This window comes from Nymphaea colorata, chromosome 13, assembly GCF_008831285.2.
Source record: "Nymphaea colorata isolate Beijing-Zhang1983 chromosome 13, ASM883128v2, whole genome shotgun sequence".
In the NCBI taxonomy this organism is placed as follows: Eukaryota; Viridiplantae; Streptophyta; class Magnoliopsida; order Nymphaeales; family Nymphaeaceae; genus Nymphaea; species Nymphaea colorata.
In genome coordinates this window covers 12,575,673-12,603,651 of record NC_045150.1, presented here as the reverse complement: position 1 = coordinate 12,603,651, position 27,979 = coordinate 12,575,673, and the positions used below count along the sequence as shown (strand labels likewise).

The 27,979-nt window shown below is 38.4% G+C and overlaps 1 protein-coding gene across 2 annotated transcripts; it reads left to right on the top strand.

The window, feature by feature from the left end:
• LOC116266758 (histone acetyltransferase HAC1-like) lies at window positions 1–26,961 on the top strand. 2 transcript variants are annotated; one of them, XM_031648084.1, is made up of 17 exons: window positions 1–167; window positions 2,260–2,740; window positions 3,042–3,147; window positions 3,292–3,607; window positions 3,689–4,177; window positions 4,360–6,131; window positions 7,186–7,482; window positions 7,575–7,853; window positions 10,981–11,109; window positions 11,259–11,459; window positions 11,604–11,746; window positions 12,329–12,641; window positions 12,897–13,039; window positions 19,764–19,842; window positions 19,982–20,374; window positions 25,916–26,133; window positions 26,214–26,961. In XM_031648084.1, exons 2-17 carry the CDS (start codon window positions 2,547–2,549, stop codon window positions 26,326–26,328), a joined length of 5,187 nt encoding a protein of 1,728 aa, XP_031503944.1. In that variant the 5' UTR covers window positions 1–167; window positions 2,260–2,546; the 3' UTR covers window positions 26,329–26,961. The 2 variants fall into 2 exon arrangements, with proteins under 2 accessions (XP_031503944.1, XP_031503943.1); XM_031648083.1 differs by having other exon boundaries at window positions 4,348–6,131.
• Window positions 26,962–27,979: the final 1,018 nt, after the last annotated feature.

Sequence of the window (27,979 nt, the reverse complement as noted above, 5' to 3'; positions counted from 1 at the left end):
GAGAACCCATGATCTGTCTCCGATAAGAAAAGAGCTCGGCTCGTCGACGGGGGCGTTCTCCGTCTTCTCGCTCCGGCGCGCTCTCGTCTAAGCAGGACACGGTAGACGGTTTTCGGGCTGGGCTTCCCTTCGGTCACCGACGGCGATCTCTTCGGGAAGAAGTGAAGGTATGGGTCATGCTGCGGACACTACTTCCTTACATCGAAATTGCTCTTTTGATTACTGGTCGGGAATTGAAGAAAATTCGATCTCCTTTGACTAATATCTGGATTATGATTTTTCCACTGGGTATGATTTTTCGTAATTTGGTGAACTGCAATTGATTACTCCTTTCGTTCCGATTCATTGACCTCCTTCCGCCTGAATTTGGCGGAGGATATCGGTATTATGAAAGTGTTATGCAATATGGCGATTCTCGTGCTTTCTTTACGATGGTTTTGTTTTGTTTTTATTTTCACCGTACGGAACAGTGATTACGTACCAACCTTGGTCTAATTTAGGGCTAAGGGGATTTTAGGGTTTGTAGGTCTGAATTATAATATAGATATACGGATCCTAGTTTGATTACGTTATTATCTTCTATCTTTGCACTTCTTTCTTGGGTTCTACTTGGGCTTGCTGTATTGGGATCATTTGGATAAGACACCAATCTCTCTATTGCTCTAATCAAATTTACATAATCCGAATCAATTTGAGGAATGGAAGGGTCCTTATAGCATACACATACAAGTACTAAGCAGATAAAAAGGCGACAGTTATCTATTGTAACATAATGCATTGTAAAAATCGTAAATTGCCAAATTTTGTTCACAAATATTATTGACATGTAAACTGAAAACTTTTATGAAAAATCACAGGTCATATAAAAGTTGATAAACTATAAAATAAAGCTGCAGCTTCACATTCAAATGGCAATTTAATTGCATATGTGGATCGCATGCCCAAATAATTGAAGCTTAAGAAAATTAAATTACCGGCAGTAGTTAGACAATTGCAAAAACGAGCTTTACAAAAAGATGAACAATGAACTAATCATGCGTAGTGGTCTCTCTCTTCGTCTGTCTTTCTCCCTCTCTTGTGCATATATACGTGTGTGTGTGTCTATGCATATCTTCCCTTCCTCCCGTCCCTTCTTCCTTTCTTCTATATGTGAGTTAGAGAAGTATCTGTACATTTGGATCTATTTAACATGACGGTTGTATATGTTAATGAAGAGAGATTTTTATAATTTTACATGGAAAAGGGTTTCCCTTTCTTCTAAATAATCTACAGATCTTATGGAGTATATAAGACAGAAGCTTTCCCATGCTGAACCGAATGTATATTTCTTTTCTTTTCTTCTTTTTTCTGTCTCGCTTAGTTAGAGTACCAATGTCACTGATATTTCAGCATTATCTGCAGGAAATAACTTTACTCTATGTTTAACACTTGACTGTCAAATATAACTTCAAAATTTTTATTTGGAGGTTGGAAATAGATTCCTAAACAAAAATTATGAAAGCCCCAATTTTCGGCGCATGATGTTATCCTTGAATCTACTCTTCACCCTCAAGTGCTGAGGGGGTTTGCTAATTTCAGAAAAAAGAAAAAGTTTTTAAAATTTAAACCTGTAACATAATATATAGTCCATATAGTACTTTAATGTAAGATACACGGATAAATTGTAGGTTACACTGCCAGAAGTAGTTTCAGTCTTTCAGAGGAGCACCATGGAGTGGAGTTTCCCCTGCATGATAAAATATGGATCAGTAGCCAATATGTACAGGTTTACAACATTTCTTGAGGGAACACGGTGATAGAGTTTTCGGCATAAATATGCTAGTTATTAAAGATAATATGCCAGCTCCTGACAGATTGGGTTAAGTGCATAGCGTTGACCTTTTGCAGTGGTTTGCTTATTCATATTACCCTATGCGCTTTTAACTAATGATAATAATCATGATATAGTAAATGGTGCACATCTTTTAATTCAAATTTTAAGAACTGCAAGCTCAACAAAAGAAGAAAACATGAAGACCCTTACCCCCTTCCCTGATGTGAATCAGAATAAAATGGCATACATGAGTAAGTGAAAAACTAAATACAATTTGCATGGTTAGACGTGGTATGATTTCATTTCTGATTTTCTTGACCATGTTTTGTCTATAGTTCTTCTTCATGTTTCCTGTAATGTTGCAGTACGTAGTTCTCACTTCTTATATCTTCTTAACTTATTCATTTGAATTCATCATTGATAATGTTCTAACTGGATCCTTACAGGTGGTTTTGTTGGTTTGCCTGCTGTGCAATATGGTCTTAGAGGCTGGTTCTTCCAAATGAAGTGGGCAATGGTTTATGACTTGTGATTCCATTAATACAAGGGTGCTGCATGCTGCTGGTTGATTAAAAATGAAATCTTCTATTTTGGTGTTCTGGTGTTGCTGTATTAGTTTTTTTTTCAACCAGTAGTATAAGGTCATGGATATATTCTAGACTTTGTAACATTAGTGGTGCAAATGGTGGAAGACCCAAATTTTTGGTTTTGATTGTAGTGTTTTCTTGGCAAGATGAATGTACAAGCACATATGGCTGGACAGATTGCTGGCCAGTTATCTAGCCAAGCAGGTCCCCCATTGCCTACTTTACCTCAGCAAAATGTTGGCTCTATTCCTTCCCAAATGCAGAATTTGGGAAATCTGCAAAGTACTTGGCGAGCTGATCCTGATATTGATCCCCTTCGAAACTGTGTAGCAGAAGAAATGTGAGTTGATTTTTATATCAAAAGCACAAATTTTCCTTCTTCATGCTTGTATTCTGAGCTTTGATAAGACCAGCATACTGTTGGCTGACCTCACTTATTTGCTGAGCTTGGAAAAATGCTTCGTCATTTGCCTCAAGAGCTGCTTAATGTTGTAAATCCACAACCAGTGGATATTATTTCCTATATTTTGGATCTTTTCTTCTTGATGCAAAAAGCTCATGCTTTCTTTTAAAATTGTCATGATTTTATTTCACTTATTTCTAGCAGTACTGCTAAGTTGTGCAATTTCTCTGGCTTGCAGTATGAAATTTTTGCGGCGGCAACCTCAGATGAATGAATGGGGGCAAAAATTAGTTGACATTGCGAGGAAATTGGAGATGGGGTTGTTTAGGAATGCTTCTTCTAAGGTTCTTCAAATTGCATCCATAAATTTTTCATAGACCAAAACATTGTATTCCTGCTGAAAAAGCAATATGAACTACATCTTTAATTGCTTAAGCATCTGGATTTTGTATGTTCATGTCATTGATTTCATATTTTGTTCTGATTAGGAAGAATATTCAGATATCAACATATTGCATCGTAAACTGACCAACGTTATGAGCCGTATCTCAGCTAGCAATACCAACCAACACTTGGGTCATGTCAATTCTGCATCTTCATCTGTTGTTGGGACCATGATACCGACCCCAGGTATGCCACAAAGTGCCAGCACTAATTCTGCAGTCTCTTCTATGGACAACTCTAGTCCTGCCGGCACCAATACTGGCCTGATGATCCCACACTCAGTTGCCATGGGGAATTTGCTGCCAACTGCCAATGGGTCTGTTGGTGGAATGCAGCAGAATACCTTCAACTCATGTGATGGTAAACTTCAGTTTGAATGTTACCTTGAGTGCCTTTATTGTTTTATACATTTCTAAGATTTAGTGCAATCTGCTTCCATAGGACTACTACCTAATGAATATCAGCAAACACTTCCCAATATTTCCATTGGCTCTGGGAACAACATGTTATCTTCATTGGGCACACAAAGGCATTCAAGTCAGATGATCCCTACACCTGGATTGAATGACTCACGCTCGTCCATGAATGCATCTAGCGGTGGGTTTTCGAGTGTTGAATCTATTATGGCATCACAAATGCAGCAACCAAAGCAGTATATTGGCAATCAAAATAGCCGTATGATGCAAAACATCGGTGGCCAAATGGGCATGGGTGTGGGGATGAGGTCTGGCTTGCAGGCTAAGTCTTCAGCTTATGGCTTTCCTGGTGGAGTTCTGAACGGTGGGTTAGGGACATTTGGTAATAATATGCCGTTAATGAGTGGGACTGCACATGCCGATGGGTATTTAAGTTCTCCTGCTTATGTGAACTCTCAGAAACCTCCACAGCAGCATTTTGATCAGCAGAGGCAACAACAAATCATGCATAGTGGTCTCTATCTCTCTCTTTCTTCCTCGCTCGGTGTATATATATATGTGTGTGTGTGTGTGTGTCTTCCCTTCCCTCCCCTCTCCCTTTCTTCTATATTTGAGTTGGAGTAATAGCTGTACACTTGAGTTTGTTTGACATGATAGTTGTTTAAGTTAACACATAGTTTTCAGCATTATCTGCAGGGAATAACCAGAATGTGAACCATCTTGGGCTTCAGTCTAATTTGAAGGCAAACCCTATGATGCAATCTCAACAATCAAGTCTTCCATCACTTCAACAGGTATCTGGCATTAAGTCTCAGTCTGTTGATCATTCAATGAAGATGAATCTGCCTACATCTAGAGACCTTCTTCTCCAGCCTCAACAACAACTACAAAGGGCCCAGCAGCAACAATTTTTGCAGCATCCCCATCAATCTCAGATGCAATTTCCATATCAGCCTCAACAGAGGCAACTAAATCAGCAGCAGCAACAATTACTGAAGAATGAGAACTTGAGGCAACCTCAGTTTCCACCAAATGCTGTTCAAACCACAACAGCCAATCAGATATTGCCGGAGCATGAAGTGGAAACGCATAATGAAGCTTTGTATAATCAAATACCTGATCAATATCAGTTCCCAAATTTGAGGCACCAATATCAGCCTAGTCACCTAGCTGAGAATAAAGGGTCACATTTGCTCCAACCATCTAGTTCCCAGGAATTGCAGCATTCATTCTCACAAAATTCAAATCAATTTCAGCAGATTGTGCAGCCGCAAAAGCGAGTTGCACAGTTGCAAAATGAATTTACTGGTCTTTCTGTTGGGCAGTCAGACATTCCCGTTACTGAAGAATGGGGTACACTGGAAATCAGATCTCCTGTTGTGAATCAGTCATCTTCTGACCAGCTCATACAAGCAGACTTCCGTCCCCGAGTCATGCAGCAAGATGAAGCTCAAGGTCCCCATCTCCCTACTCAGGGATCTGCAAATGGAAAAATTGTTTCTTCAGAAAATTATTCTGTGGCCCAAGCTTCATGTGGGACATTATGTGAAGCTGGTGGAAGGACTCTGGGGGCACGTTGGAAAGAGATCAGTAACCAACGAAGATGGCTACTTTTCCTGCGGCATGCTAAGAAATGCTCTGCTCCAAAAGGGAAATGTCCAGACAAAAATTGTGCAAGAGCTCAGGATTTGTGCAGGCACATGGAAAAGTGCCATGATGTTCACTGTGCATACACTTATTGCCATAAAACCAAAATGCTGACAGATCATTTCAATAATTGTCGTTCTGAAACTTGTGCTCTTTGTGTTCCTGTTCGCTCTTGGGTGTCTCAGCATAGAGTTTCTGCAAAACAGTCAATAGATTCTGGGCATGTAAATTCAACAAATGGCACTTGGAAGACAGTCCCTAGAGTGGATGGAAGTAAAATGCCAACTAACCCTCTTGGTTCTATTTTGGAAGCTTCTGATCCTATACAGTTATCACTGAAACGAGTTAAGCTTGAGCATTCTTCCCCTTCAATCACTCAGCCTAAGGTAGAGTTAGTTCAAGTATCTTCGTCACCTGTAGAAGAAATAGATGAACTAGAAGGGAGCCAACAGGGTGATGTGCCTGTGCCTGTGCCTACTAAATCTGAAGTTATGGAAGTGAAGATGGATGCACCCATGCTGTTTGGAAGCCCTGAGAGAATAAGTGAAAGTGGTCGAAGCGATTTGGACAATTCTAGTATGTTGAAATCTGAAATCAAGCCTCCGACCTCAAATAATTTAATATCTGATTTTAAGCAAGAATATGCCCCAGTTCAGAAGGAAGCTGATCAGGTGAGGCAGGATGTTCATGGATCTGTGGCTGATCATACAGTGAGCACTAAAACAGGGAAGCCAAAGGTAAAAGGTGTATCTATGATTGAACTTTTTACTCCGGAGCAAGTTAGGGATCACATTCTTAGTCTTCGCCAATGGGTTGGCCAGGTCAGTCCATTTCCCTTCCCTTCCTGTCTCTGATGTTCTTGATTTATTGGTGACTGTTACTTTTTTGGATACTACTAGGAGCATTTGATGTTTCATGTCATCGTATTTACTGAATTGGTAGTTGTTTCCTTATTTTTGTTTTCTGACTATTTTGAAGCTAAAATGATTCCAGTGCTTATTCTGCCATGCAATTACATTTGGGATAACCATGAAAGATGCAGTTTGTATCAGCGAAGATATCTCCAATACATCAAAATGCATGACCCTTGGATGAAGAAAAACTGTCTCAAGACGAATCCGGATTCATTAAGATGCTTGTTTTCCCAGTGGGGTAATCCCTAGTGATAACAAGGTGTTAGGTTTCAGTGCAATTGGAAAGAGGGTCTATCCTGAGGCAGCCTTAAATGGTGAAGTGCCGACATGATAGTGGAATATTTTTGTTTTGATGATAAAATCATAAGTACAAGTGAGGCAGTCACTGTAATATATTTTTTCTGGTCTAATCATGTGTTAAATGGGTTCTTTGGTAGGTGAAAGAATCAATTTTGTGTGCCTCTATAAGGAAATTTCCAATACTTTTGAACATAATCTCTTGCAGTTTGTGCATGGCATTTTTTCTGCTTACAAGCTAGATTCCTAGCATGCAAAATTTGAAGTATATATTACATACTTTCGTGATGAAAAGTCTCTTCCTTTTTCTCCCAGTAAAATACTTACTGGACCAATTGTTCTCTATGGAACAAATTGTGGGCTACTTATGATATACACACAAATATTAACATTCACAAAATAATCCGATATTGATACAATTCACCCTTTTGCTAAGAATGTGGGGTGGCTATATACTTTGTTTTACATATGGAGAGAATTTGCTGCATACCTTGCATGCAGAAAATAGAAAAATGATGTGCATAAAATATGTTTGTTTGTTCTGAAATTTGGGAAGCTACTTTCTTTAAGTTGTGATATTTTCCTTGTAATGTTGCATGATAGATTTGCGTATATTATGTTGCTTTGTAGTGCTTTAATTCACTTTTCTGTACTTCATTAACAGAGTAAGGCAAAAGCTGAAAAGAACCAAGCCATGGAACGTTCTATGAGTGAGAATTCATGTCAGCTGTGTGCTGTTGAGAAACTTACATTCGAGCCACCTCCTATATATTGCTCTACCTGTGGTGCTCGTATCAAGCGTAATGCAATGTACTACACAATAGGCAGTGCTGATACACGTCATTATTTTTGCATACCGTGTTATAATGAGGTCCGAAGTGATGCCATTGATGTTGATGGGGTTGCATATCCGAAGGCACGGATGGAGAAGAAGAAGAATGATGAAGAAACTGAAGAATGGGTAAGTTGCACTTTTTTTCTCATGAGGTGCTTGTAAATGAATGTGGCCTTATTGTTTCATCTTTTTCTTACTGATTTATTTGGTTCTTCTAGTGGGTTCAATGTGACAAATGTGAAGCATGGCAGCATCAGATTTGTGCCCTTTTCAATGGCCGGAGAAATGATGGAGGGCAAGCTGAGTATACATGTCCTAATTGTTACATTGCAGAGATAGAGAGAGGGGAAAGGAAACCCTTACCACAAAGTTCTGTGCTGGGTGCCAAAGATCTCCCAAGAACAATTCTTAGTGATCACATTGAAAATCGGCTTTTTAAGAGACTCAAACATGAGAGACAGGAAAGGGCTAATGCACAGGGAAGGAGTTTTGATGAGGTACCTTGTAATGAGCATGTACATTTAGGTTATTTGAAATTTTCTTCTTGGTGTTTGGTGGGTTCGTATATTCTTGCCTTGTTTCAGTTGTCATTGTAGATCACACATGCATAAAATTTCTTACAGCTTGCATCATGCATGTGCTAGGTTCTTGAGATACACCTACACAGCTACACTCAAGGTTGTTGATGGCGTTTCTGCTGAAAAATAGAGATAGTATCATAAATTTGTAGATATAGTCTTATAGCTATAAAATCTGTATCCAATAAAACTCACTAAAAGTGGTAGCCACAAAGCTTAAAAAGCTGCAAAGGCCTCAATGTGCATTAAGTCACTGTAAAAGGAATTGTGCATTCACTGTAAAAGGAATAGAAGAAGCTTGAATATATGACCAAGGAAGCTTCAAAGAATCTAAATTAACATAGGAGGGATTGCAGTCCCTTATTTATATAGGAGAAATGGCTTATCTTGCTGTTGGGAGGCTACAAAACGTCTAGAAATGCAGTCATTTGAGCCTCTAATGTCTGCATCTATGTTGTCAAGGCGCCAAGGTGCTGCCTGGGCACCAGGCAGTGCCTAGCACCTAGACAACAAAGCGACCTTTTTTTTTTTAATTTTGTTAGTTAACTATTACGTAATAAAATTATGTACTTAGTGACTGAACTGTAAGCTTCTATTTTAGATGTGCCTATCACCAGTAACACATACATGCCTAGGGAAAAAGTAAAACATGAAAAACTGTTCTGTTCTGTTCTAATTGAATGATTACATTTTGTAAGTAAAGCCAAAAATTAAAACATGAAAAACTGTTCTGTTCTTGTTTACATGACAAACTAACAATACATTTCCAGCTTGTTTACATACTAGAGGCTGGAAAACTGTTTTGTACTGTTCTAACCGATGCCTTAGTTTGATACACAAAAGAAGACACGCCATTCTTGTTTACATACTAGACACAATGCTTGCATTTCTTAGGATGAGATCCTGTCAGAATCCAATTCCAGACACATACCTAAAACTTCCCGACTCTAAAACAACTGGTTCTCTACTGCAATAGAAATTTTAAATATGAATTCTGGTGTAAATAACTGTAGTATATCCTGTTATGAATTGAAAATTGAAATCCATTTTATATAGAACCTTATAGACTATTTCATTGAATCATTTCAAGCAAAAATCATATCAAATCAGTACATATAATATACATTACAACAGATTGTACATATTACATATAATATACATTATAACAGATTGTACATATAACAGATTGTACAAATTAGTCATATAATATAACATTATAACAGGTTCAACTGCAGATGGCACCACTTTAAAAATTGCTTCAGGTTGTACTAATATATGTTTATAAGACATTAATATACAACACGTAATATACATTATTCAGATTGTACATGTAAATATATAATATACATTATAACAGATAAATCACAGGTACATACCTTCCCATGGACTAGTCCTGCTGGCGCCTAGTCCAGCCTAGGTGTGCCTAGGCACCGGCACCACACCCATTGCCTAAGTGATGGACTTAGGCGACAGGAGTGGACTGGTTCCTAATCCATGCCTAGGCGACACCTTAACAACATAGGTCTACATAGGCTGTACACAAAAAATATGAAAAAAACAAAAGAAAAAGAAAAGGGTACATCATAAAAATAAAATTACAACAAAAGGAGTTTGATAGAATTCATACACACACATATGATTCTGAGAGTGAGTTGAGACCATTTAGGTGTAACAGACAAAATCAGACCTCTTAGAGTAAATTAACAAAGTATCCCTTCTGCAACTTATATGGTGTTCTTAAGAAACTTTTCGTGAACTTCTTGGTGATTAATATCTCTCTACTTGGTTTGCTCATAAAATGTGTAATTTCTAGCTATATGAGTACTTTTTAATATCATACCAAAACTTCATTGGTTTTGGAAGAAGATCTTCCTTGTCTTTTAGAAGACTCTTCATCCAATTTGATATTTAACCTTCAATAGTGGATAGAAAAATTAGTTTATTGCTTTTTGCATCTCTATGAAACTGAAGAATCAGCTAGATTGCAGAAACCTATATTAGAGTGTTGTTTATTTGGGTCGCCCCCAGAGAGAAAACCAACTTTGATCAGCAATGTGGAAAAGTGAATTGGCCAGCTGCACCCAACACTCCGATGGTGACAAGAAGAAAAGATCCGAGGAACGTTTTCAAAATGACAGCCATCTATGAGTAGTATTAGGGCTCATGTTATCTCAAACTAACAAATACTTGCAGTGGGAGGACCTTTGAGCTTTGATACCATGTAAATTAGAAGATGTAAGTAAAAATCTATATTGAATAAATCCAATTCTTACTAAAAGGGATACTCACAAAATCATAAGAGCTGTAAAAGACTCAATGTGCATGAAAGCACAGTAAAAAACATAAAAGAAGCTAAATATATGCCAGGCAAAGCTTCAAAGAATCTATAATCACACAAGGGGGGACTGCAATCCCGTATTTATAGAGAAGCAATAGCTTCTCTAGCTGTTGGACTCTATCCAACAGATAGAAAGCTGGATTTTTGGGCCTTTAATGGCTATAGAGGCTGAGCAACAAGAAATTAAAAAGGAAAAGGAGAACACGTCATGAAAAAATAAAAAAGTTAAAATAAAAGGAATTTGATGGAATGTGTGTGTGTGAGAGAGAAATGGGGGCCTGAAAGCTCCTTTTATTGGAGGGTTGAAGAAAACTTCCCTTACAGAAATCTATATTTATTTGTTTGTTTTTACTCATGCTTATTATATCACCAGTTGCAAGCTGTAGACTTGCCATACTATTCTGCGAGCTTATTGTTTGTTATTTCTTCTGGGATGATATTTGTGTGCGAACTTCTGCGATCACTGGTATGTCTGCATTTAACCAAGTAAAAATGTCTGGAACTCTTTGATTTTATTTTTCCATAAATGCTGATGGTTAACTTCATTCATTCATCCTGCTTCTGGCTGCTGTGGTTACAAGGTGACAACTGGAGTTATTATATACATTTGCTGGTCTCCGAAGTTTCAGTAGTCTTGTTTTGTTCAAAGCATCATGGCATCTGATTTTTTTGGTTTAGTGAGTTCATTGGTTTTGCTCTTCATTTCAGGTTCCAGGAGCTGAAGGTCTTGTTGTTAGAGTTGTATCATCTGTCGACAAGAAATTGGAAGTAAAACAACGGTTTCTGGAGATTTTCCAAGAAGAAAATTATCCTGCAGAATTCCCATACAAATCAAAGGTGTCTATTTTTTTCCTTTTTTTTCTCGGGTTACATATATGCAAAAGATGTTCTCTTTCTCCCTTTTTTTCGCTCAGGTTGTGCACCTTATTGATGGCACCGTTTTATTTACCCAATGCTGACAGTAGCCTTGTCACTGTTTCCTTTAGGCTGTTTTGCTGTTCCAAAGAATTGAAGGGGTTGAAGTTTGCCTTTTTGGCATGTATGTCCAAGAATTTGGTTCAGAATGTTCATTTCCTAATCAGCGCCGAGTTTATCTTTCCTATCTTGATTCAGTGAAATACTTCAGACCTGAAATTAGAGCTGTGACAGGGGAGGCACTTCGTACATTTGTTTATCATGAAATACTGGTATTGACTAAAACATGTTGATGAACTTTTGATAATCTTCACCTTTTTAGTTGATTAGTTTTGCCTGGCTGTGAATGTATTTGCTCTTCTGTTTGATCTTTAGAAAAACAAGCAGTGATAACTTTTTTTCTGATATATGAGCAGATTGGTTACCTTGAATACTGTAAGAACCGAGGATTTACTAGCTGCTACATATGGGCCTGCCCGCCACTGAAGGGAGAAGATTACATTCTCTATTGCCATCCTGAAATACAGAAGACGCCCAAGTCCGATAAACTTCGGGAATGGTACTGTTCTCTCTCTCTACATATATATCGATATGTAGCATATATATATATACACACACATATATATATATATATATATATTACATATATATATATATATGTATATATATATTACATATATATATATATATATATGTATATATATATTACATATATATATATTACATATATATGTATATATATATACACACACACACATATATATATATATGTGTGTGTGTGTGTGTGTGTGTGTGTGTGTGTGTGTGTGTGTATGTATGTGTGTGTGTGTGTGTGTGTGTGTATGTGTGTGTGTGTGTATATATATATACATATATATATATATATATGTAATATATATATATATATGTATATATATTATATATGTAATATATATATATATATGTATATATATTATATATGTAATATATATATATATATATATATATATATATATATATATATATATATATATATATATATATATATATATATATATATATACATATGTGTGTGTGTGTGTGCCATGCAAATGTGCATGCACACACACATGACCTAACGACTTTGTAATTTTTGTTGTTGACGTTTATGTTTCCTTCTCAGGTATCTTTCTATGCTGAGAAAGGCTGCCAGGGAAGATGTTGTAGTGGATCTGACAAACTTTTATGATCATTTCTTTGTCAAGAATGGTGAATGTAAGGCAAAAGTTACAGCAGCGCGGTTACCGTACTTTGAGGGTGATTACTGGCCTGGTGCAGCAGAGGATATGATTAATCAGCTTAGGCAAGAAGAAGATGGTAGGAAACAACAGAAAAAAGGGAAAACCAAAAAAACCCTAACAAAAAGGGCACTTAAAGCAGCTGCACAAGCTGATCTTTCTAGCAATGCATCTAAGGATGCACTGTTGATGCAAAAGGTCAATCTTCTGTCTCTCTGTCAGTTGGCCACTCCATTTCATGGTTTTCTACCATCTCAGAATCTAGAGGAAACTGCATATTGAGATGTATATTTAGAGGTGTTTTTGTGGATGTGTGTGGTATGAAAATTGCATATTAATATATCCTTTGGAGTTTGGGGTGTGTGTGTTTAGCTTTGGAATAACTGTTTGTCAAGAATTTGTATCTTAGTGATTAGTATTTACTAGTTTTACTGTTTTCTTAACCCTTGGCAGCTTGGTGAAACCATCTCTCCCATGAAGGAAGACTTCATAATGGTTCACTTGCAGTATCCATGTACTCACTGTTGTCAACTTATGGTCTCTGGAAAACGTTGGGTTTGTAGCAGGCAATGCAAAAATTTCCAACTCTGTGACAAGTAAGTCCTCTATTTTTCCCTTTTCCATAATCTTTGTTTTGTTTCCTTTGTGCTTATATTTCTGAACTTGATTATAGGTGTTTTACTTTTTGTTGCATAGAGAATGTGCTGGTGTAATTTACCATTTGAATTTCTTTTTTGCTCCACTTTATCTAACAGGAATTGTAAGTCAAAAAGTGTCTTATGAGTGCTCTCGACTAACGTGAACATGCGGAATACACTTCTATAAGCACTATTTCTTTCTTTGTTAGATCTATACTAATATTAGAGCCTCATACTTGGAGATTTATGGCTTGTGAGAAGTCCAAAAGCAGTACAAGGTGGGGACAATCACAAAAATTATTACATGGACTCGTTGTCACAGAAAATGTGTATTATTAAAAAAAAAACACGTATAATACGCGATAAATAAGTCAGCTGTATAAAATGACAATTAGATGCATCTTTTTTAAAAAAATGGTAGAAAATAAAAAGGGAAAAAAAAGTATATTATACGTGTTTTTTTTGTATAATTTTCAGGATTTGTTAAATGTTTTAAATTTTTTAAAAATTTGCCTAGATAAGTATTGCATGGACGTATTGTCACAACAAACGCTTATTATTCGAAAAAAACACGTATAATACACGAGAAATAAGTCAGCCATATAAAACAGCAATTATACTTTTCTTTTAAAAAAAAGCCAGAAAATAAAAAAGGAAAAAACACATATTGTACTAGTTTTTTTTCATATTTTTGTTAATTTATATTTTTTATAATTTTCAGGATTTATTAAATATTTTAAATTTTTTAAAAATTTGCCGAGATTTTCCGGACATATTCCTGAGATATACAACTTTACCGTATTATACCCGAGAAATTCCTTGCCGTATAATACCGGTACACGATATATGTGACAGTACTTACAAAACACTCGTGTGTTATTCACTTATTCTTTTCTTTTGGATGGCCAGTATTATGCACAAGGATCTGTTCTTGATTCTTTTTAGTAGAACTTTGGATTAGTGTTCTTTTCTACCATCAAAATTGCTTTTTCTTTGTGTAGAAATAATAGATGCGCAAGAACGGAAGATCGAACACAGATGTAACGTGAAAAACCCTCAACTAGAGGGAAAAAACCACGGGTGAGGAGGTCTGGTGCCCACTAGCCGCCAGACTCTCTCTCTCTCTTTGAAACTTCATTAACTCTTAAGATTAGGGTTAACAAAGGTATAAGTATGCCCAAACTAGGACATAATGGATCGGGTCCAGACCCGGACCCATACATCAAGTTCCGTCAACACTCCCCTTCAAGTTGCGCATACATATCAAACATGCCCAACTTGGATACATTTCTCTCAAATGGAGTTACATGTAAAGCTTTAGTTAGAATATCAGCAGTTTGGTCTTCAGACTTCATGTATGGTAATGTTAACTCCCTGGCATCAATTCTTTCTCTGATGAAGTGACGGTCAATCTCAACATGCTTTGTTCGATCATGAAGCACTGGATTGTTAGCCAAGTTAATAGCAGACTTGTTGTCACAATACATCCTCATAGGCCCTTCAATCTCTATCCCAATATCAGTCAGCAAGATCTTTAGCCACAACAACTCTGATACTCCAGTAGCAACTGCTCTATATTCAGCCTCTGCACTTGAGCAGGAGCAGACGTCTTGTCTCTTGCTTCTCCAAACAACTAGATTTCCCCCAAATAAACGCAGTACCCTGAAGTAGATCTTCTGGTGTCAACACAGCCTGCCCAGTCTGCATCAGAATACCCTTCAATTTCTATAGACCTCTGTTTCACATATAGAAGTCCCTTGCCAAGATTCTTCTTCAAGTAATACAAGATTCTATCTACAGCCTTCAAGTGCACATCCGTAGGTGCATGCATAAATTGGCTCATCACATTTACAGCAAAGGTGATATCTGATTTAGTCAGAGTGAGGTATATCAATTTACCAACTAGCCGTTGATATCTCCCTTTAGCTTCTTCACACAGAAGTTCTCCATCCTTGCTACCGAGCTTGTGCCCAGCATCCAGAGGAGTAGAAGCTGGTTTGCATCCCAGTTTTCCTGTCTCCTTCAGTAAATCCAAGGTATACTTCCTTTGATTAATGATTAAGCAAAAGAGTTGTACCTGATCTGGCAATTCCAATACCAAGGAAATACTTCAGCTTGCCCAGATCCTTGAGATCAAATTCAGCTGATAGTAAATCCTTTAATCTTACTATCTCTTTTTCATCATCACCTGTAACAATCATATCATCAACATAAACCAGCAGTAGAGTAACTTTACCCTCTATCCTCTTTACAAAGAGAGTATGATCTCCATTCCCTTGTTTGTAACCATGCTTCTTCATAACAAGTCTGAGACGTTCAAACCATGCTCGGGGAGACTGTTTGAGCCCATACAAAGCTTTCTTCAGTTTACAGCATTTTCCAGGTTTCTCAAAACCCGGGGGCATACACATGTATACTTCCTCTTCGAGATCTCTGTTGAGAAAGACATTTTTAACATCGAGTTGGCACATCTCCCAACCCTTCAGTACCGCTAAAGAAATAATAACTCTAACAGTCTTCATCTTCGCAACTGGGGCAAACGTCTCTAAGTAGTCAATCTCATATTTCTGACTGAACCTCTTGGCCACCAGACGTGCTTTGGACCTCTCAATGTTCCCATCTGGTTTGTACTTAATGGTGTAGACCCACTTTGACCCCACCAAATGAGCTGCATCAGGAATCTCTACCACTTCCCATGTCTGATTTCTGTCTAAGGCCTCAATCTCTTCTTGCATAGCATGAGTCCACTTGGGGTCATTCTGAGCCTCTGTAACACTCCTGGGAATCACAACCACAGACAAGGATGATACAAAACATTTGTAGTCAGTGCTCAATCTAGAATAAGATACAAAGTTACCAATAGGGTGTTGGGTACATGACTTGACACCCTTTCTTAGGGCAATGGGAAGATCCTCCTTTTCATTTTCTGTCTGACTTTCTCTCTCAACAGGTTGCTTCTGAGCATGACTCGGGTCATCCAAGGAAGAAGTAGGATTGAGATTTGGAGTGGGCTGCTCACTATCAATCACCTTGTCAATACAAACTCTCCTCCTAGAATACACCTGGCCGAACAAACGATTGCATTCTTTCTCCTTTCCCTGTTCATGTACCTCAATAGACGTCCCATCTTCTTCTTTTCCAAGCACATCGACGGATGGATTCTCTTCACGCCTGTAATCTAGAAAATCTGTAAACTGAATGGCCTGACTTGGAGAATACTCTTCCTTAGACATTGACTTCTCTCCCTGAAGAGAATTCTCACTAAAATAAGAGACATGTTCCAAGAATGTGACATCCTTGGTAATGTGAACATGACCAGTGGTGGGATCTAGACATTTATACCCCTTTTGAGTAGGAGAATACCCAAGAAATATTCCCTTAATTGATTTGGGGTCAAGTTTTTTAACATTCGGGCTGTGATTATGAATGAAACACACACATCCAAAGACCCGAGGAGGGAGGTGGAAAGGTTGGCTACTCCCTGGAAGCATGGAGTAAGGTGTACTACCATTTAGCACTCGACTAGACATGCAATTAATCAAATAGGCACTAGTAATGACTGCATCTCCCCAATAATATTTAGGAAGATTCCTTTGGAACAATAAAGCTCTGGTGACATTTAGTAACTGACGGTTTTTTCTCTCAGCAACTCCATTTTGAGGAGGAGTATAACTACATGATGTCTCATGAACAATCCCCTTTTTTCGAAGGAATTCCTCGACAGTGAGACACATATACTCACGAGCATTATCCGACCGGAATGTCTTGACAGACTCACCATACTGGTTTTCCACTAGGAGGATAAAGGTTTCTATAATATGAGGCACTTCGCTACGGTCTTTTAACAGATAAACAAAAGTACATCTGGAATTGTCATCTATGAAAGTCATAAAGTACTGAAAACCACTACGAGAATGAATGCCTGAAGGCCCCCACACATCAGAATGAATTAAGGAGAAAGCTTTATTAGCACGACTATTTGAAATTGGATACGAAGCTCTAACATGCTTCGCAAACTGACACACATCACAAGATAACATGGAAATGTTTAAACTGGAACATAATTTAGGGAACAATTGTTTCAAAATCCCAAAAGGGAGATGACCAAGGCGTTCATGCCAATATAAAAATAACTGACGACACTCTTCCTTCTTCTTCTCTGTCCTGCTGACTGCCGACATAAGGGCTGTGGCAACGCGTATAGGAAGCCGATATAACCCATCAGACACCAAACCAATCCCAATCTTCTTCCCTGTCATTAGGTCCTGCAAAACACAACGTTTTTCAGAAAATATAAGTTCACAGTTGAGTTCCTTGGTAATCTTGCTCACAGATAAAAGATTTAAGGGAAGATGGGGAACGTGCAATGCACCATGCACTAAAAAATTGTTCAACAAAGAAAGACTCCCTTTCCCTGCCACAGAGGTAAAGGAGCCATCGGCGAGGGACACACGTTCCTTCCCCGATGATAGCTTGTAGCCATGAAAGAGTTTGGGGTTGCCAGTCATGTGATGAGTGGCACCGCTATCAACAATCCACTCTCCCATGGAAGAAATACCTTGTTCACCTGAAACAGCCATTGCCTGATTGACCTTCACCTCATCTGACGTGTCTTCCTGACCAACATCAATCTGGCTCAAATATGCGCGCAACTCACGAATCTGTTCTGCAGAAATAGAAACTTTACCATCACTAGAATTAGTTGCATTCAAAATAGGCTTCTTCTCACTAGATGGCCGCCCCCTACTATTCTTCTTTTTTGGATGCAGGTCCCAACAAAAGTCCAGTGAGTACATTTACGGGAAGAACGGTTAGGTCCCACAGAGACACGGCTAACAAAGGCAGACCGTTCATTGTGAGACATGGGATCCTCCTTTCTCTCACTTGTGATCAGTCTCCTCTGCTCTTCAGCTTCAACACGAGAATAAACATCTTCAATACTGAAGGATTCCTCAGAGTTAAGAATCTGACTCATAATATTTTCAAACTCATCGTTCAGTCCAGCTAAGAAAAGGAATACCCTATTCTCCCACTCCTTGGCCATCTACTGCATCTGGTCTTGAGAAGAACTCCATGTAAGATCAGAATGGTAGTCAAGATCCTCCCACTTAGATTTTAATGCTGCGTAGAAATCTGCGATCGAGAGATCCCCTTGTCGCAAAGCATACACGTCCTTCATTAGTTGATATACACGAACTTTTCTTTTCTTTTGACCATACATCTGCTCCAAAATAATCCTCATATCCCTCGCAGTCTTCTTACGAAGAATAAGGGGTTGAATATCTGAAGACACTGAATTAACAATCTAAGTTTTTACCTGGTTGTCCTCAAGAAACCATGTATCCCAAGCCATACTCTCCATAGCAGGTTCGACCTTTCTACCATTCACATAGGCAATTCGTCCTCGACTAGCGATCCCCATAGTAATTGCAGCAGACCATCGTAAATAATTTTCCTTGGTAAGTCGAATGGTAGTAACTTGAACCGGTACATTATCAGTTCTCACGGTCCCAACATCAGGCTGATCAGTATGGACTGTGGAGGAGGAAGACGAGTCGGCCATGATCACCAACTACCCACTACTGGCTGCAACCCCTGAGAACAGCACACCTTAGAGTCACCGATAGCAAGGATCAAGTCAGCGGCACGGGCTGGAGCAGAATGACAGATCTAGGGCACGGGCTAGGGCACATGCACGACTAGGGCACGGGCGGCAAAGGGGCGAACGGCGCTGGAGCACGGGCAGCAAAGGGGCAAACGGCGCTGGGGCAGAGGGTCTCAGGCGATGCAGCCGGGCGGCGGCGGCAGCGGTGGCTGCGGCGGCAGGAGCAGTGGCGGCAGCAGCAGCACGTGGCCTAGGGTTGGAACTTCACAACCCTAAAAAAAAATTTCCAAGCTTCGCTAGCTCTGATACCATGTAGAAATAATAGATGCGCAAGAACGGAAGATCGAACACAGATGTAACGTGGAAAACCCTCAACTAGAGGGAAAAAACCACGGGTGAGGAGGTCTGGTGCCCACTAGCCGCCAGACTCTCTCTCTCTCTTTGAAACTTCATTAACTCTTAAGATTAGGGTTAACAAAGGTATAAGTATGCCCAAACTAGGACATAATGGATCGGGTCCAGACCCGGACCCATACATCAAGATCCGTCAACACTTTGGAAGAAATTTAAGGCTTGGGAAGTTTAGTTTTTTCATATAGTTAGCCTTGTTTTGATCTGAATACAATGGTGGTGGAATGTAATAATAAATGACTTCCATTCTCCCCCCTGCCTGTGTGTTATTGACTTAACATTGAGAAGCCTGTTATACAGTCTCCTTGCATTGAAAGTTCATTTCTCTTTCCTTCTTTTATTTCTGTCAGTTTTCTTTCCTTGTGGAGGTTTTATGACATTTTTACTTGGGAGCAGATTGAATAAACTACGAAAGTCACGTTCTCCAATAAATCTAAATGTTTGCATAATCTATTTTGGCAATACCAATAGGAGATGATAGTTAAGAAGCTTAGTAATATGCACATCTAGTGAGCCACATTTTTTTTTATGGAATGGTTGGATTGAAGCAATCTGACAATGGATTTGTTGGATCCATTTAGCAGTGTTTATTTAGCAGATGATCAGCTCTGTTTCCCAAATATGTAACGATGCTATGCAGATGCTGACTTCTTTCAACTTTGTCAGATGTTACGAGGCAGAGCAAATGCTGGAGGAGAGGGACAGACATCCAATAAACAGTAAAGAGAAACATATTCTTTTCCCTGTGAGTGGATAGAATTTCTTATCTCTGGTTTAGACTAATATTAGCTTTTTCTGTTTTCCCAATTATCATCCATTTCTTGTATAAGGTATTTTTTGTTTTCGATATTTCTCTCTTATATAGCATTTTCATTTAAATGTAGGTTGAGGTGAAAGATGTCCCTGTAGACACCAAGGATAAGGATGATATCCTAGAAAGTGAATTCTTTGATACGAGGCAAGCATTTTTAAGCCTCTGTCAAGGAAACCACTATCAATATGACACTCTTCGCCGTGCTAAACATTCATCAATGATGGTTCTTTATCACCTCCACAATCCAACAGCGCCTGCTTTTGTGACTACTTGCAATATATGCTACCATGACATTGAAGCAGGCCAAGGGTGGCGTTGTGAGACTTGCCCTGATTATGATGTCTGCAATACTTGTTACCAGAAGGGTGGTGGTGCTGATCATCCTCACAAACTGGCAAGTCCTCCATCTACAGCAGAGCGGGATGCTCAAAATAAAGAAGCTCGACAAAAGCGAGTTGTCCAGGTATTCATGTGCATTTTTGTCAGTGTTTCAAAATACTTGCTGCTGAAATTCGTAATTTTAGCTTTATATTGTGTTTTTCTTTCCTTATTTTCAATACAAGTTACTGGTGGTAAAGCTATTTCTGATGAATATCAATCGAACCCTACTGGCCTCTATCTGCAGCTGTTAGCTGAATTATCTCATTAGATTAAGCTGGATAGATGTTGAAAAAGAGCATTTTTTTAGATAGAAAGCTTTAACTTTAGAAGGAGTGTGTCATATGTAGCTAAAGATTTTAATGAAGTGCACATTTGTATCCATTGTTTGGTGCTAATTGCCTGTGGAATCACTTTATTCTCCATTTTTCTGTTCATAGAGATACTAATGACGCTTATGGTGGGATCCATTACTTTGCTCCATCTGTCATTTTATTTTGAATAATTTGAACTCTTGTAATTTTTTCATGGGATTCTTTAAAGGTGTTGGTCAGTTCACTTATGGACTGACGGTTGTCAAACAATCTCCCTGCAAGTATAAGCCAGGTGCATTTTTGAGAGGTTTTTCTTTCCTGATGCTTGGATTGCTAGATGCTTTGGGTATGTTGGGCATCCAGATGGACATTTTGATATGCCAAATGGAAGAACTAGCCTTGTTATCTATGTATACTTGCATGTGAATTATTAACAATATACATGTAGCTCCAGCCTCCAAGGTTAATTTAGTATTCTTATTCCTACTTTTGTGGCATAAGCATCAATTATGGTGTCTTTTCTTGGCAATATACATAAACCATGATACTGAAGTTTGCCCCTCTGTGGATGATACGGAATAGTGGTAATCTAAGTTATTAGACATTCCATCTTTTCCTGGTGTTGAGATGATATATGATTTGTGATTGCCGAAGAGGTTTCGACATGGGTTCTGAAGACCCAAATAAGTGCCTGTTATTCTTTAAGTAGACTTGTGTATACTTCATCATTAACCCTGGAATCTGAGGCACCATTTGGTGCTAGGCTCTGCAACCTTTTTAGTTGTTACTGCTCAGAAAGAAAGGGAAAAGCAGGAGAAGCCAACGAGAAATGTGGAAGGAACAGATAATGGACTAAGTCACATAGGTATGGGTACAGTTATGGCGATTTTAGAAAATCGCGGTACAGCAAAAAGTATGTATGCAAAGTTCCACAAAATTCATACTCAGTACTTCGTACATAAGCTCATAAAACACAAGTAAACCTAGATCATCATCACAGTTGTATGCGTATTTAGCAAATATCATTTATTTAGGAGGAAGGAGTTGAGAAAAAATATCAAAACGTATACAGATTCGAGTGCAACTATCATGAGTATGAACAGATTCAGAAGTCTCATGTAGTTAAGATGTAGTTTGGCATGTCCCTAGAAGGGAAGCAATGGTTCATCGAAGAGAACATATAACTATTTGTCCTATATTGGTAATCTGTGAAAAGTGGGAACATGTTCTGCTTACATGCTTGGCTGTTCCATTCTATATAGAGAATAATGGGTTACTTGGGATTTGAAAGGGCATTTCATTGGCCATAGCTTGAAATGTTGTCTACACTCTACAGGTTGGTAACCTTTCCTTGATGGTCCTGCACTTGCTTTTCTGTAAAGCTGAAACCTGGATATGGCATCGAAGTCACTTTTGTATGTATGCTTATAAAAAAAAAAAGAAACTTTGTGGGTAGGCAGCAGATAGAACCTATTAGATTTTAGTTTATGTACCACAATAACTTGCTGCAGGAAGAAACCAAGAGAGAAGATGAAGGGACATCAATGGCTGCAGCTTCAATTAAGGGAGAATTGTGCCCTAATCTCTGTTAATATTACTTAATAATACATAAGAAGAAAATGCCTAAAGAGAATATACATCCTACAAAAATAACAAATACACTGAAGATGGACTAATAAACAGATCTTTATTGGGTCTGGACAAAATTATCCAGATCCACAAGAAATGACATCCTAACAGCCTTCAAGTTGTGGATGATGTTGCTCCATGGACAACTTGATCCTTAAGTTCCAAGGTCCTTGACTTGCGAGTCCTTTGGTAAACACATTATCTACTTGATATTTGGTATGACAAGAGAGCGATTCAATTTCTTTATCCTCATCTTCCCATCTCACAAAATGTTGGTCTATCTGAACAGGGATGGTTCGACTCTAGTGAATTCGATTGGAAGATATTTTTCACATTTTGATTGTTGCACAACAGAAGTGACTTTGAAATCTGCTCACCCATGTTGCATCCATGTTGCCTCAGTTGTGGCTGCTGCCTTGGACTTGTACTCAGCATCTGTGCTTGTCCTGACCAAAAATTTGTGCGTTTTAATTTTCCATGACACCAAATTTTTCCAAGTGGGATGCAATATCCAAAAATTGATCTTTTGTCATTAGGGTTGGTCTTAAGACTCGGGTATTGGACTGGGTACTTGAGATGCCAGTCAGGTACCCAACTGAAATTAGCCAGACTTGGGCACCGAAATTGGCCCAATAGACCAAGATTTTTCTGGCTGAGCCTAGGCGCTGCATTTGGCCCGACAAGGCCTATTGTGCCTTATTGACATTTTTTCTCTGTTTTTTTTTCTGTTGTTCAATGCTTAACTGCTTACCAGCTGCTTCTTTTTATAATATTTTCTTTGGTGGCAAGTGCTCATGCTTTTTCAGTACATGACTATAGTCTATTTTTTTACACCCTTTTACCTTTTCAAAAAGTTTCAACTTTCAACTTTCAGGTGATTTCAAGTTTTCAACATAAGCACGCTATTTAAGGAATCCCATGTGGCAAACTTTAGTCCTATATTGATGGTGTTGAGGGAGAAGAGAACAATTATAAAAGGGGCTTGGGTAGTTGGGCTGAGTTAAACATGACCCAATTTATATAAAAAGATAATGAAAAAGGTTATCTGGCCAGGTACCTGGTAATGGGTTTCGCTTGGTACCCGATAAACCCTGAGGCTTGGGCCCTGGCCCAATTATTAACAGGCTGGGTAACGGGCCCGACTCTTATCCAGTCGAGCCCGGCCTGGCCCCATGCAACCCTAATTAGTTTGCATCTGTGTAGGTAATTACTTTTTGAACCCTTTTGGGTGCCCTATTCTTTTGGTACCATAGTCCATTTCTGATGGTATCTTTCAAGGACCTTAAAATTCTCTTTTACTGCATCCATGTGTTCTGAATGTGACTCATGCATGAACTGAGAATTCACAACGAAAACAATGTCAAGCCTAATAAAGGTTAGGTAAGGTATTGAAGCATTCCAATAATGCTATGGTAATTCATTGGGCATTATATGTCTACATCTGAAATGCTTAGCCTCTAACTTTGACACGGTATGGTCAATGGCTTCTAGTCCTTCATTCCTATTTTGCTTAACATGTATGTTGTCTCAAGATTAAACCATCTTCACTCCTATGCACCTCAACTCCAAGGAAATATCTCAAGCCTACTAAGTTTTTCATCTTAAATCTTTCGCTTAGAAGTTGTTTTGCTTCATGTATATGATCCTATGAGCTCCATGTGATATATATTGACGTATACAACCTACAAAGTCATCATCTTGTTATCTTGACAAACAAATAAGAAGTCACTCAATGAACATCGACAAAAACTGTCCCTTTGAATTTCTTTCGCGAGATTGTCAGATGGATATGATGCTTGCTTCAGTCCATGTATTGCTCTTTTTTGTTTACGCATATCCATGTGAATCTTGTTCTACATATACCAGAGGTTGCTCCATGTACAGTTCATCCTTTTGATCTCCATGCAAAAAGATTTAATTGTCTCATCATACACCCATCGTCCACGACCAAGGATGAATGTGATTGAATAAACCTGATGCTTCATGTACACAATTTTGTAAACCTACTCAGATCCAACTACCTTTTTTGTTGGAGGTATATCATCTATGTACAATCTCCTATGTTTGACCCATAGTCACAAAAAAATGTGTGTGTGTGTTTTCTTTTTTTAAAAACACAAAAAATAAGTCAGCCAAAAAAATGGCAAAAGAATGCTGCTTTTTGAAAACAATGGTAAAATAATGCTCTCTTTTTTTTTTTGAAAAAACTCTCCAAAGCTTAAAAAAACACATTTTTTTCCTTTTTTCATCTTAGATGTTTTTTCCATGGTTTTTAATGCCAAACTGCTTGTTTCCATTTTGTAATATTTATTTGTTACTTATTTGTCTTATTCTCATTTTTTTAAATTTTCCCTAACTTTTAAGATTTTTAATTTTTTAAAAAATTTACTGCATTTTTCCCTTTTTTTTAAAGCTCACCACATTATACCCAAGAAAAATCGTGCCTTTTAAAATACGAAAATGATATTTGTGACTATGTTTGACCCTTTTGCACCGGATCCAGCTCGTCATTCATTACTTCTATGCATCTATAGATCCTTTGACATGGTAAAAGATTACCGGTTCCTCTTGGTTTCCAACTTGTGACAGAAACAATTGAAAATCCATAGTGCATCTTACTCGTATTCTTTTTATGGCATAGGACATATTAATTTATCAAGTTCATGCCTAGAGGTTATTAGGAACATAGGTAACAAAAATATGCATAACACATCATCTCCACCCAGATGGTCATCTAAGTAACTGGTCACATCATAAACCTTGCTATCAATGGGGAGCCAACAGTCATTCTGGCTGTTATGTTTTGAAATTTCCCACATGGCAAAAAGCTTGGTAATGGTTGGCATGGCTGTGTTTTTGCTGTGCTGTTGGGGCGGCAGTTTTGCACCTCCTCCTCCCCTAAAAGCGCAGGGGGTCCTATTTTGTTGTAATGTATAAAGTATAAACATGAAAATTGTTTTGCGACAACGTTTATGTTTGATATAGATACAGGGAATGCATATGAAAACTAGGTTAAGGGGGCAAGACAAATGCTAGCTTGTCTAGTCATGCCTAAATCTGTGCTCGTAGTATCCTGGAATGTGATGTGGACCTCAACGAGGGGAATGCATAAACTAAAAGGGAATTGATAACTGCCAATGGCAGTGTTTTCTTCTTTCAAATACTTAGTGGTTGCATTTTTTTTTGCTATTTCTATAGATATGAGTTAATGTTGCTGGTGGAAGGTGTGGAGGATTCCTGCACAGATATGTCCAGAAGTTAACTGGATAGGTGTTTGGATTTATCTAGATCTTTGAATTGCGAAGTTGGGAGCTATTGTGGCTGTAGTATTTTGATTTATTCTTTTCTGTAACATCTGTTTATTTTCTTTTCTGGACCACCTTATTTCAAGGTTGTAGTCCAGAGGTGGTGAATCTCCTAGCTTTCAAATTCTTTTTCATTGTCGACATGGTTCCAGTATCTACCTTACTTTAGGAAGCGATTGGTTTAATTTTCAATGCACTGGTTAGCTTCTTTGCATCATGATTTGGGGGGAATTTCTGCTAGCACCTTTGTCTGCTTTGAAGATGTGGTATACACTGAGCTCGCCCCTCGTCTGCATACATGCACAACCACAAAACAGACGCATGCATTTTTTGCACGGCTTCATTTGGTACTACTCTAACACGAATATGTTATTCCAGTTGCGTAAGATGCTTGATCTGCTCATTCATGCTTCCCAATGTCGCACTGGGCCCTGCCAGTATCCAAATTGTCGCAAGGTTAAGAGCCTCTTTCGTCATGGTACACAATGCAAGATTCGTGCTTCTGGAGGTTGCCAACTGTGTAAAAGGATGTGGTATATCCTTCAATTGCATGCCCGGGCTTGTAAGGAGTCAGATTGCCATGTTCCCCGCTGCAGGTGTGTTGCTAAATACATCTACTAACCTATCTGCCACTGTTAGCCATTTCATGGATTCTTATGTGGCTTTGAAATTTCAGGGACCTGAAGGAGCATCTCAGGAGGTCACAACAGCAGTCCGATTCACGTCGCAGGGCTGCAGTGATGGAGATGATGAGGCAACGTGCTGCCGAAGTTGCGGCAAACAATGCCTAAGTAAACCCTCTGTACAGTTAGTTTCAGGCGAGGGAGGAATGTACCATCTTGCAGCTGCATTGCATTTGAAATCTTGGCCAATCTGCGAAGAGAAAAGAGTCAGATGCCTTTAACGCAACGTCAACGCATCCAAATTGATGGGCTCATGTCCAGTTGGCCTGCAGACTGCGCAAGTTGCCATTGTTTTTGCAGTTCCAACCATGAGTTATCCAGTCCAGGTATGGATTTCATTGCCAGGAGCATTCTTGACAATTTGCTGTTGATGGTGTCCGCTCTGTGTATTGTTGGTCCAGGTAAGTTTGATTCTTTCATTTATTCGCCTTATATTCCAATCGCCATCTAAGAGATGGCAGATGTACAAAATGGCCCCCTCCTAATAAATCCATCATATCTTAGAGAGAAATTCTAGCAGAAGTTATCAGATTTTTGAGTCCCCATTTGGATGCTGCAGCTTAACTTTTGCTGGCAAGACTCATCTTGAATCCAAGTACTCTGATAGCTAGCTCTGCAAAATGTCGGTTTTACCTTATTTTATTTTATTTTCTTTCTGAAGCAGCTCTACTTGTTTCACCGCTTCCACCAATGTAAATCCAGGTTGTTAAATGAGATGAAACGAAACACTGATCCGAGTTATATTCACAATGTAAGATGAAATAATTTATATCTCTAGTGACAAAATCACATTGGAAACGGTTTAATGAACCTGGATTCATTATCAAATTGACTTGTCCAAACAAAACCTTTTAAAAAGCATTATTAAGCGAAATGTTTGATGTCTTGGCGATATTGTCTATGTCCAAAAATTCTTTTTCCACGTAGTGTTTAATTTCTATAATTAATATAAGGTTTCTACTGCATCACATGTGGTGCAACACTATAAAATCATAAATTATCAAAACAAATTATGCATAACACAAAAACTCAAAAGAAGTTAATTCTCATCATTTGATGAGAGGGAGATTTTTTATGCTCTTCCCTAAGGAACTTATGTTTTCTCACGCGGTATTATTGGCAGTTAGCAAGATTTAGTAGCCATGAGATGAACATGTCTTGTTGAGCATGATATTCCTTTTCAATAAGCATAGGGAAGATAAAAGGAAAAGAACAGGTCTCTGTGCCTACATTGAGCTAAAGAAGCAGCATTAAAGAAGCATGGTGAAGGTAAGAAGATGGTGAAGGTAAGAAGATTCAAGAGAGATACCCTGAAGAGGCAGAAGTGTTTTATCATTTTCTTTGTCTTGAGGGTGTAGGGTTGTTATGGACTTAGGTGGGGATTGGGACATCGGTCAATTAGTGTCATGCATTTACCATTTGTAATCTAGAGGAGTAGCATATAAGAATTGAATTGGCAGTCGCATTTTGCTGGCATATCAATTTGATCAGCTATGGTACATGTCGGGGTAAAAGATGGGGTAAAAGAAGACGAGAAAAACCATGTATGTGAAGTCAAATTTCTGATTTTGAAGTGTTGAACAAATATGAGTAAGATGCTTTTAACCATCACCGAGAGAACACCATGATAAAGAATTTCAAATCCCAAACAAAACTTACATTTCAAAACTTTAAAATTAAGATATCTAATGATGAGAAGTAGTTAATTTACTTTTTCTTTTTTGAAAGAAAGCTTGCTTGCCCAGAAAAAAGCTTATTA

Excerpts from the sequence above, each read along its gene's own strand:
- LOC116266758 (XM_031648083.1), top strand. The coding sequence starts at position 2,547 with ATGAATGTACAAGCACATATGGCTGGACAGATTGCTGGCCAGTTATCT. Across the intron at positions 3,608-3,688 it reads TACCTTCAACTCATGTGATG|GACTACTACCTAATGAATAT; the intron begins GTAAACTTCAGT and ends CTGCTTCCATAG. Across the intron at positions 19,843-19,981 it reads AGAAACATATTCTTTTCCCT|GTTGAGGTGAAAGATGTCCC; the intron begins GTGAGTGGATAG and ends ATTTAAATGTAG.